The following is a 12,643-nucleotide window of genomic DNA, read 5'->3' on the forward strand; positions in this document are numbered from 1 at the left end:
TTACAAGGCTTCACGCACAAGAAACTAGCATAACATGAAGCCTTGTAAGAAACTAACATAAGATCAATTAATAAGAATGTTCATCAAGATTAATCAAGACAATATACATTGCATATTCGTATGATTAGATCGTACCTAGCAATTAAACAGCTAATAAACAAGTCAAAATTACTCAATTTAACATAGCATCTCCCAATAATGGAACCAAAATCTTTTTAAAAAGAATAGATTTTTTAGGAGTCTACAATTATTTTTGTCAGTAGCCAATTAACTTTTGCTTCCACTAATTTATAACTTTAAAGTAGATTTTTTCCACTTTCTATGATTAGATCGTACCTAGCAATTAAATAGCTAATAAACAACCCAAAATTGCTCAACCTTTTCTTTTAGTATAGGTGAGAGATTTCAAACCCGAGAGCTGCCCTCGCACGGTTCAACCCATTCCTCTCCATACTAAATTTAACACAGTATCTTCCAATAATGGAACCAAAATCTTTTAAAAAGAATAGATTTTGTTTTGGAGTCTAGGTTATTCTAGAATCATTTTTGTCAGCAGCCAATTAACTTTTGATTTCACCAATTCAAAGTAGATTTTTCTTTGGGAAAGTAATTTTAGCGAAAATTTCTCTTACCGAAGGCACCTTCCAGTCAAGAATTACGAGGCAAAAAAATACTTAACATATACATTTCCCTTAGAGCAAAAATACAGTAATGGCAAGTTTCTCACCTTTCTCTCACCTATAGCCTATATAAACTACCCTAGCTAGTCATTGGTATCCACCGCATAAACCCTTGTGGCAGTTCTGTCCAAATCTTGTCGAGGGCAAAATGTTGAGAGAAACCATGGGGAAGTTATGCTCGAAAGGTTTCGACAAGGGCACCAGCCATAGGAAAGCACCACCTCCGGTTTGGTGCCCATTGAGGTGCACTCTAGACGAGCTCTACAATGGAGTGGAAAAGAGGATCAAGTTTCCCGGAGGACGCATGAAGCTCCTCCCTGATCCTGGGTATGTATATGTTTTTTGTAATTAACATCTTTCCTTATTCCTACATCTAAATTAATATGACAAATTTATCATAAAATTTATTGTGTATCATTGATATGGAATATTGATTTTCTGAAAGAATCAATTTGAAAACGAATTGATGAGTTATAATATCAGTTAGTTATTTAGCACCCATAATAAAAATTAACGGTTTATCTTTTTTAAGCTTTTTGGTGATATATATATATGTATATATACGAACATTTAGATTTTCTATCTCCTTTTTTTTTTTTATTTTCCGACGTACATATTGAGTTTTAAGATTATTTAGATGGGGAAAGATTGGGTTAAGTAGCGAGGAGAAAAGGATTTTAAATAAGAGATCTTGGTTCAAGAATTCTTATTTACAAATAAAAAAATTTATTTAAATAGGAATATTTCTATGAAGTATGGCTTGTTATTGACAAAGCACGCTTTCTAAAACATTTTTTCTCAGATATATCATATCAACAAACTGCTTTGACAAATGATGTCTAAACATTCTTCCAAATAACCTCCAACCCAAAAATAATCTAATGCATTTACATTGAACTTGTAGCGTGATAGCACCGAATGCGGATCCGGAGACACTTGTGGTGGAAATCCCAGCGGGTGCAAAGAACGGCTTGAAAATTGTATATCCGCGCAGGGTCATTCTAGACGACAGAAAGGTCCCCAGGGATGTGATCGTTGACGTGATAGAAGAGCCTCATGCTGAATTCCACAGGCAGGGCAATGATTTGTGGGCTATAAGGAAAATTCCGCTGATGGAATACGTTACCAATGAAGCCCTTACAATCGAAACATTGGATAAGCGTCTTCTAACTGTTCCGAAGATAGAACCTGGGTGTGTTATAGAGATTCCCAACGAAGGCATGCCTTGTTGGCACTGTATCGGGGAGACAGGCTCCATATTTGTCAGCTTTGAAGTTATCTACCCAAAGAATCTGAGTTTGACAAGAGAAGAAAAAGATGAACTCAAAAAGTTGCTGGCTAAGGAGGAGAATAATGTGTGATGAATTACATAAGTGGATCAAGTAACAATGCTGTGGGCAGTCTCGTGATTGTGTCATGTGTCTTTCCTTAGTACTAGTAATGGATTGTGACTATTGCGTTTGGTTTATTTCCATCGAGTTCGAGTATAGTTTTCAGATTTTTAATTAGCTAGGTATAAGGATGATTTGTTCGTGTTTTAAGTTGTTCTCTATCTTTGCCACATCGGCCACATGCTATATCAAATTCCATTCCATTGTTTTTAGAGTTAATAACACTTAGTCATGATAATACTCTATCACCCTCAAGTTCAAAAATATAAATTTTGCTCCCCAAAATGAATAGCGTTTGTAGTTTTAACTTTTATCACTTATGTGAATATTTTTCTTTCTAAATTACCCTCAACATTTCCTAGTTTGTAAATGGTCAACTTTCGAGCCTTTGCATTTTTTAACTATAAATTCATCTCAATATTCTGCTATTTAGTTACTTTATTGCATTAGCATATGTATATTTTAACACTGCTTCAAATGTGAGTGGCCCCGCCTCAACCCCCATCTTTTATCTAATATATTATATTGCTAATGTGAATTTTTACACTGTAATTTAAAATAAATAATGTGGTATTTTATTATGAGAAAAGAACATGCTCTTTCTCGACAATGAATGGTATTTGTGGTAAGAAATTGATTTTGTATGTTAAATCTATTTGATTTTTTTTATTTGTCACATGTTGCATATTATTTATAAAAATGCAATGTCTATTGATTTAGATTTCACATAGTATCGAATATGAATATATGAAATTTAAAAGACCAAAGTGATTTTTATTACTATTCATATATATATATATAAAGGGTAGTGGTCACTTATGGGGGTATCCATGGGGGTACTAGAGTAGGGTAGGAGTAGTGGGAGAAGCCGGGGTATAGGGCAGGGGCTAGAGGTGGCAATTTGTCCCTAGTCCCAATGGGTTACCATGCCCGTGGAGATTTTGGGTGGGATGAGTATTGTAATTTGATATTGGGCTTAAAATGGGACAAATCTCAATTGTACCCATTAATTGATGGGAAATTTTGGGAAATACTTGGGTACCCATTGGGCCCAAATATCTCACCAAAAAAATTAATTTATTCAAAAATTATCTCTAACAGTTTTTCTAGTCATATCAGCAAATATAATCTAGCAGTCTTCCTAGTCATTATCCACAAGAATTTCCAGCATTTCAGACAGTTTAGACCTGATATCCATGGACAATGATGAAAATAAATATTCAACACCCTAAGTGCCTTGGCTATCTTGATATCTGTTGGAATATGGCTATATATCTATGTTTTCCTTTATTTGTTAATCCAATTTTTGGTGGGAATCCTGAGTATAAGTCACTTGCATGTTTATTTTCTTGTTAGCTATTTCCTTTGCCTTTTTGTTTTCATGTTTTTGAGGAAGTGAAAACGTCAACTTCATATACGAATAAACCAAAATGTTCATTCTTTTGGTTTAATCTAGAGAGAATATATGTTCATTTTTACCAAAATATCATGTCTTTTTTAAGCAATTATTGATCATTCTAGAGTGTAAACCAATGTTATTCTGGCTTAATGGACTAATTTGATTACCCAATGCTGCTACTTGCTAACTTTTTTTTTTCTACAAACGATATTACATTACCAGAAATTGCATTACATTCCCCATTTGATGAAAAAATGAATTCATGAAAATATAAATTCACAATAAGACTAAAAGAAATTTAATAAATAAAAAATATTAAAGTTATATAAAAAATAAAAAATGAATTAAATCAAAAAATATATATAGAAAATAGATTTAGGTATTGGGATGGATCAATCTAAACCCATTCCAAAATGATCTCGCCCAAGTTAGTCCCAAAATACATATAAATAAGGTTGGACCCAAATTCATATAATTCGGTTCTATCTCAAATCTAATCAAATTCCGCCCATCCCGCCCATTTTGCCACCTCTAGGCAGGGGGCAAGAGGAGCTTTTTTCGGCGTAAGACAGGGTCTGATCTTTGCTTTCTAGCAACGCCTCGACACTAGCAGTCATTTCTGGTACCTTGCTCTGTGCAAAAGTTTATTCTTATGAGAAGCAAATCATGTATAGGGAATTACTCGAGCAATATTATATGCCAAATTCACTTCCCATTTTCATATATAGGACAACAAGCTTTCTTATTCTTGACTCGTGATGTGATTAACATAGAAGAAGGCTTACCTTTAGGCTCTCTGCAAGGAATGAATGGTTAGCCAGTTTGTGTACTTTTGCCCATTTTTTCCCCTCATTTGTTATGAGCGCCTCACCTATTAATTTGATAATTTCTTTGCAATGCCTTACATATCCATTTTGTGGAAAGCACCTTCTCTGTTGGTTAGTAATTCCTTGATTGGCTCTGCATCTATCATAATTAATTGGGCTTGTGAACCATGCCAACTAATATATAGTTCTAACCTGTCAGCCGAAACAGAAAACCATGAAAACAAGATTGAGAATGAAGCAACTTTTAGAAGAAAAATCAGTATCGAACTCGAACTAGCATGCCACAGAATCTTATTGCAGCTTACAGGAGTTAATTATTTTCATCGCAGTTGGTTTACAGTGCAGGAGCAGGAAATCAGAAAATTGTGCATTTTTCTGCTGAGTTTCGGAAACAAACGTACAAAACTTGTTAAGGCAGAACTGCTACTTACCATGGATTTTTGTCCATAAGTGAATATGAGGCTGAATTTTGATATAGCGAGATATCTCCATAGATCTGCTCATAGATTAACTTCTCATGTTTGTGATCTCTTTAGGGTTTCCATAGGGAAGAAACTTAAAAGCAGGGCCCTTGATTCCCTTGGAACTCGTGATCCTCTAATTCGATTTAGGAATCCACCATACCTTACGAAGGAACCGAATGAAAGTCCAAAGGATGTAGAGTAAAACAGTGTTGAAGAAACAGAACATGAGAACCTCATTAATACCCATACTTGATTCGGTTATGAACTGATAATCGAATCTAATTTTGATGCCCATTAAATAATTATTCTTGAGCCATACCACAATGTGGTATGGCTGCTGCGAATCCACAAATGAATATTACGAAAAGACAGATCCATCAACATCTGTCTACCATAGCTTATTAAATTGCTGGATATCTGAAATAGGAAAAGGCAAGTATATATGGTAAAGATACTAGGCATGGATGCGTCAATGATCTCACGATTTAGAATATTTATGACTGCGTTCATGGCCAAGTTGTTGGACAAATTAGTACACACAAACACAAACATATACATATATATTTATAGGTACACACACGTATCTTGCAAATTTTTTTTGTATAGTGGGCAAATTACACATCTTGACACAGTTTTTCATTTGTAGACAGTTATTATTTGTATATTGGGCGGAGCCGCATATAGTTGAGGGTGGGAAATTTCCCCTCCCCCAACCCTTAACTTTGGTAAAATCACAAAATAACCTTAGGAAATTTGAGAAGTTTTTGAATTATATTATATATTTGTCCTCTAAATATTGTGCAATCAGCTTTTATAGTTGCATTGCCCCTTAACTATTTAGATATCATAATGATCATCTTTTGTTAGACTCTTGGACCTTCTTCAAGTTATATAATGATTGATCCATTTGGATTGAAAGTTATTTGAATTTTTTTTTACTATTGCAATTTTTTATGTGAAGTATGCAAGATGGAAAAAATGTTGGAAAACATGTGGTTAAGACAAATAAGAAATACTTTTTTTTTTTAGATTTTTTCAAATATTTTATGTTCCTAACTAAAATAAGTAGATTGATCTTATTGCTCAATTAACGTTACAAAATTAGATTTAATGGTACATATAACAAATATGTCTATCAAACAATGTTAACACATCAGACATGACAGTTACACATTGCACCCCTTGATTTAGGGTCCTAACTCCATCTCTGAAATTGGATTCTAAATTTATGCTCAATTATTTTTTTTTGTGACTCTTGCTAGGTATAAATAGATTTGAAATAACAATGTTAGTTCTACCACTCAAGCCCTACATCAAAGTAGTTCTTGGAGTGAGAAGAGTAAAAGTCGACAAGAAATTTGCATTACAATTATTTTTTAAGTACTCTTAAATATGTTTGTGCTTGTCAACACAACAGAGAAAATATGTAATAAACTTTTATAGTATTAATGTATGAAAAAATGCAAAATTTTTAAAATGATAAATTTGTAGTTTATGTGTCATTAAAAAATAGCAAACGCTTGTATCATTCTTTTTTATTATATTAATTTAGTACCTGATGCGTCGGATTGATAAGTGTTTATTTTACATCTTATTATTGTGTATTACTAATTTTCTAGTGTGTTTTAGTCATTTTAGGATTAAATAGCTAGGTTTCTAGTGGAATTTTTTATTTTGTGGTTAAGTGAGAAAACTTGTGTTTCTATGGATTTAAGTGTGGAAATTTCATGTTTTTGTAGGTTTTAATGATTCAATTATCAATTGAAGTAAAATGAGAAGATACTTTATGATTGTTGATGATTTAAAATGGATTTCATGTGACGTGGAAGGATCAAAGGATGGAATGCAATCAAGAAACAAGAAAAAAAACATTGGCAGCAATAATACATTTCGATTCTTTGACTTTAATTTGATCTACAAAACTTGGATTGAGATGATTTTTGAACTATTTTAAAGTTAAGAGGAAGAATTACAATTCTTATGAAGACATAAAATACTAGTTCTCATGTTTTTATAGTCAAAAGTTCAAATTACTGAAGTACTTTTTCTGTTGCGATGCTTTGAAATGGTCATTTGACCAGTCATTAGTATTTTGAACATAACTTAGCATCCAGATCTCCAAATGACTTGATTCTTGAGCTATTCAAAAGCTAACTCAAAGAACTACAACATTCTTGTTTTGTATATAATATTTGATTCAGCCTTCTTCATAGAGAAATTTTCATATCAATATAGGACTAGATTTAAGTCCGGATTATGGGTCAAATTCAAGGCAGAATGCAATCTTTTAAAGGAAAAATAGAGCATCAATCGAGCCGTGAACAGTAAGCTATCTAGGGCTGGATTTTGGGTAAGATTGCATTCAGAGAAGATGGCTCAACTTGCTTAAATTGCTCAATCATTTCATACCTTTAATGGTACATCAAGGAATGATTTTTCTGCTGAAAGTGAAGCTCTAGAATACTCTTTTAGACATTCTTCTTTCTATATTAACATATTTCAAGCAAGAATCAAAGGAAACTTTTGGAGGTGGAAGAAAAACACCACAAGATGCAGAACTTTGCTAGTTTCTTAGTTCTTTGGGTTAGTGTAGGTTAGGTGGTTTTATTACGAACTTGTATGGTGATAAGTGACTAATTTACGTAATAATTGTATGATATTTTATATTATTTTTAGTCACTTTAGTTATATTATTGGTAGAATATGAATCATTTTGGCTATAATTGGTGAAAAATGCTTTTAAGTGATTAAATGAGGTTTTTATCACTTTTTACTTGGATTTTGTGTATTTTGACAGTTTTGACACATTTTCGTATTTCGGCTATAACTTGAGCTACAATGATCGGATTAAGATGATTCTTGAACCAATTTGAAGATAAGAGATAGATCTACAACTTTGGTGAAGACATCTAAATCCAGTTTGAAGGTTTTCCAGGTCAAAATGCCGAATTACAATAGCAAATTTCTACTGGTCGAAACTGGAACAGGGCAATGAGCAGGTAAGGGTATTTCGGTCATTTCTCAGCCTACACAGATCCAAATGAGGTGATTTTGATGCATTGGAAAGCTAACTCAAAGGGCTACAAGTTTTATGTTTTGGTCAAGAGCTAAATCAGCTTTTATCATCAAGAAAAGATCGGTTGAAGTTGGGCCAAAAACAGAGCAAGTGATCCACACTCGGATCCACTATTCATCCGAACCCTCGGTTGTTTCTGGGTTAGTGGAACCGAGCTCGGATCCATACGGATCCGAGGTACTGTAGCAGCTCGGATCACTGGTCAGAAAAGGCTGCTCTGTACGCGTAAAACTCAATTTCACCCCCACCAACTCACATTGGATGCTATACATGTGAGAAACATTCCCAGCTGTAAAAGGGAGATGTAATCCTCATTTCTTGACCACCTTTCATCATTAAATAGCCAAATTCATTGCAAAAAGGAAGATGGGAGTTCATAGCAGAAAATAGAGAGAGACATACGGGAGAAGCTGGAAGTTGCAGAAATGTAGCTCTTTCATCTCTCTAGTGTTAGTTTAGCTTAGTATAGAGTAGTGTAGCTTTTCCATTCTTGTTTATTATCTAGATTAGGATGAAGATGGAGGATGAAGAAGGCAAGGAAGAAAGCTCATGTGACAAGGGTTGTATTCCTTCCAAACTCTTTATCTTTTGTATTTGATTCCAAGTTTAGTTAATATACAAGTTCTGGATTTTGTGTTCATTATGTGTTTCTAAAGTTTATACCTTGGGTTTGGTTGAACTTTCTATAATTGTTAGTGTTTATTATTTGGTTATTTGACTGCTATGATTTGAGCAAGTTATTTAGCACTTTAGCTCTTGAAATCATGATTAATCTGGTACCATTAATTGTGATTATCTAAGGTGTTGTTTCTGCAATGAAAATTGAGATTTAACACTAGTTCAAGAAGTGCTAAACATAGGGAGTACACTCACGAAAGTAGAGGTGCACTTATGTGGTTTTTAGTGATTCATTTCATGTAATTTCATTGAAGAAATGAACTTGTAGCTAATTTCATAACCATGAAAATAGGTATTGATTAGTTATGAGTATAATTGATTCACTACGAAAGTAGGATTCAAATGCATTAGGAAATTACACCATAATTAGCCTAGATATAGTATTCAATGATCCAAATATAACACTTGCATGAGTAGTTAGGGATACCACAACCTAAGGAACTTTCATTTGCTATTTTCTTGTATAATTTCAGTAGGTTTTAATTTGTTATAATTCATTGATAGTCTAAATAATAGAGAAGCTTTAGTAGTACCGGTAATTGCAATCTTCCTTGTGGGATCGACCCTTAATACCCTATACTCGCTCACGATTCGTATACTTGCGATAAATCGCGTGTGGGGTATTTAGGAGTTTATAAATGTAAAACTTGATTAGGATGAGTTTAATTGTATATGTATACTCCGCGCACGTCAAGTTTTTGGCGCCGTTGCCGGGGAAGATTTGGCAATATCGGTGTGAAGAGCAACTTTATTAGTTTAGACATTTTGTTAGTTATTGTGTGAATGTTATTTTCTGTCATTTTAGTATTTTTTGTGTGTATACATTTTATCACCTATTCTTCTTACTAATTTTGCTCTTAAGTTGTTTAAAAGCAATTTTAGGTAATGAGGAGGGTAGGTGAATTTGGAGGACAATGCTTGAGAAGTGGAAGATTGGCAATGGATGGTTATCAAGTGCAAAGCTCCTTCAACAGAGATAACCAAGAATTTACTGAATGTATGTCTTTTGAAGATGGTTTAAGGTGCTTAAAGGCAAAATTTGATGTAATTAAGTTACAAGTTCAAATGGACACCATGATGCATGAAATTGAGCAAAGGAGGAATGTTAATGCTTTTAATTCTTATCATGTGATTTGTGACTTGTGTGGAGGTTATCATGCTACTAATACATGTATGCAAGCACAAAATGTGGATTATTATGATGAATTAGAGCATTACAATCCTTGTTTTGATCAATATAGTGCTAATTGGAGCAATTCTCCTGCTTATGGTTGGAATAATCAATGTACTTATAGTGATAATTCATATTTTTATGATCACCAACCTGAAAGTGTCCAATATGAATCAAAACCATCTTGGGAGTTGGCAATAGAAAGAGTAGCTAATGATTCTAAGCCATCTTGGGAGTTAACTTTAGAAAAATTAGCTAAGGCAACTTCCGACCGTTTTGATAGGATTGAGGAAAGAATAGATGAATTAGCTTCTCATTTCGGTAGAATACATGAGCAATTGAAGGTATTGTGTGAAGTTATTTCTTCTAATAATTTGCAAAATGATCCTAGCATGAATGGTGGAAATGTTGTATGTGAAAATGGATTGCATTTGGATGAAAATGATGAATCTCAATTATATTTCAATGAGCAAATATCCATTTCACATGATAATATCTTTGGAACTAACTTTGAACCTCAAGAGGTGAGTTTTAATGACTCATTTTTCACCCCTCTTGAGGAGTGCATTGAAAGTATAGGTTCTAAAGGTATTCCTGCCCAAGATACTCTTATGACATGTCCTTTGGTAAGTTCTCAAGTGGTGCATATTCAAGGTAATATCTATGGAACACTTGGGATAGGTAAGTCACTTTCATTTCTCACATCATTAGATCATGTGGCTTTGGCTATAAAGTCACCATTTAATGATCCACCACGACCAAAAATGGTGGATTATTCTTTAACCAAACCTCCTTGAAAAATGAGGTTCAATAGTCGAGCCAACGACTATAAATAAAAGCGCTTATTGGGAGGCAACCCAATGTTTTGGTTATTTATGTTATTTTGGTGTGATTTTATGTTTAAAGTATGTGTTTGAGTTATTTCGTTATTTTTCATTTATAGGTATTGGAAATGAAAACAAAAGTGACCAAATGAGGTGAAAAAGGCGAAGTTTGATCAAGGAACTCAACCCCTCGATTTGAGTAATTGTTGTTTTTGATTCGTTACAAGGGGTTAAAATGCATGTTTTGATCATTTTACATGTGCATGCATTGAGTATATTAGCAAACAAATGATCTATGATGCATTTTGGGAAATTGGGGTATCATTTGTAATTATTCAAAAGTTAAATTTCTGCTAAATTTCGCAGCAGAAAACGTGTTTTTCAATGAAACGCGCCACTGAATCGCGTTTTCATAGAATCGCGTTTTCAAATCTACGCCTATACTGAAGAAAACGCGCCTTCAAAACGCGACAGGAAGTCGCGTTTTCTACCAAGTCGCGTTTTCCAGCCTGTTCAGAAACCAAAAACGCGCCTTTAAATACGCGACTTTAAGTCGCGTTTTCTCACGTAGTCGCGTTTTCAATGCTGCAAATTTTGTGGAGAAACGCGACCTCAAAAACGCACCTTGAGGCGCGTTTTCTTGAGCCGCGTTTTCTGAGAAATTTTTTATGCAGTTTCCTTGATTCTCTTTTTCTTCTTTTCCTCATATATTTTCTTGTACCTTGAGTTTCTTATTGTGTATTTTTTTTTATAGGTACATCACCACCACAAAGGCTTAGGAATTACGGATCGCTGTTATATGTTTATTAAGCCTTTGTTATCACTTTTGTTTCTCATTTTCCATTTTTAGGTTTATATCACTAATGGTTACCAAATGGAACTCATGAAGCGATGATGACAAGCGAACAACGTACCTTGAAGCTTCATCTTCAATCACATCATAGGGGAGTATTACTTTCTTTATCTTGATTTTCCTTTTTACACATTGAGGACAATGTGTATGTTAAGTGTGGGGGGAGAATTGAGATTATATATATTGTATGTGATTGACGTATTAGTTGCAAATATTGGACTTGTGTTAAAATTCAAAATTTTTCCAAAATCTTGTCCAAAATTGCAAACTTGCCTCAACAATTTTTAAATTTTTTCGATTTTATCCAAGGGGTAACAAGTTCCATACCATTAGTAGTTCAAATTCCTTCTACATTTGAGATAAATATATGTTGTTTAAGCACTTCTTTTCTCATTTAACTTGGAAATGACTATTATGTGATTATAATTTTTGCATTTGTAGGAAAGTATATCTTTTAAAGTGGAGAAAATTATGCCTATATATTTTTTTTTGCATATTTGATGAAATTTCTTCTCTTTATTGGATTTTATAAGTTAAGTGATAAATATGGTCAATAATTGCAATACTCTTCTCATGATTATGCTTTCGAGGGAATGTTATTATCTTTACTTTAAAAAAAAAATGAATGAAAAAAAAAATGAAGAAACAAAAGAAAAAGACAAAAATAGAATAAGATTTGTTCTACTCCAATGATTCTTGTACTTAGTAACCGGGTGTCTTCATCTAAAAATGTCGACTTTCGCGTAAAACGGTACTTGAATTAAGAGTATGCAAAGCAACTTGAGTATGTGAAGTGTTGAGTAACCGGTGATCTTCATCTAAAAATGTCGATCCTCGCGTAAAAAGATACCTTCACAACTTAAGTAATATTTAGCTATATTATATAAATAAATCCCTCTTTAAAGTTAAATAAGAAGATGATCATGGGTTTAGAAAGCATATTATTGGCCATATGAGTTACTTGCGTATGAAATTGGTTAAGGATGAGAAATTGACTTAAATTTGTTATAATGGTGGTATAATTGGCTCTCCTTTACTCGATATTATGAGTACTTGAACTTAATTGAATAATTGCATAATGGTCATTTACTTTGTTTTGAGGAAATGAAGTTGAAATGCTACATATGTTTATTTTCAAATTTTGGATCATTGTTGGTTTGTATTTTTATTGCTTGAGGACAAGCAATGGTTCAAGTGTGGGGGAGTTTGATAAGTGACTAATTTACGTAATAATTGTATGATATTTTATATTATTTTTAGTCACTTTAGTTATATTATTG

At 33.3% G+C, this 12,643-nt stretch overlaps 1 protein-coding gene across 1 annotated transcript; it reads left to right on the top strand.

Annotated features, from left to right (window-relative positions):
- The first annotated feature begins 843 nt into the window (after positions 1-843).
- LOC113756228 (dnaJ homolog subfamily B member 1-like) lies at positions 844-2,041 on the top strand. The gene is made up of 2 exons (XM_027299990.1): positions 844-1,007; positions 1,585-2,041. Exons 1-2 carry the CDS (start codon positions 844-846, stop codon positions 2,039-2,041), a joined length of 621 nt encoding a protein of 206 aa, XP_027155791.1.
- The last annotated feature ends 10,602 nt before the right edge of the window (positions 2,042-12,643 follow it).

This window comes from Coffea eugenioides, unplaced genomic scaffold (genome assembly GCF_003713205.1).
Source record: "Coffea eugenioides isolate CCC68of unplaced genomic scaffold, Ceug_1.0 ScVebR1_2101;HRSCAF=3068, whole genome shotgun sequence".
NCBI lineage: Eukaryota > Viridiplantae > Streptophyta > Magnoliopsida > Gentianales > Rubiaceae > Coffea > Coffea eugenioides.

Bases quoted from the DNA above. Each gene is read 5' to 3' on its own strand.
- LOC113756228 (XM_027299990.1), top strand. From the start codon at position 844: ATGGGGAAGTTATGCTCGAAAGGTTTCGACAAGGGCACCAGCCATAGG. The intron at 1,008-1,584 runs GTATGTATATGT...TTGAACTTGTAG, and splicing joins AAGCTCCTCCCTGATCCTGG to CGTGATAGCACCGAATGCGG.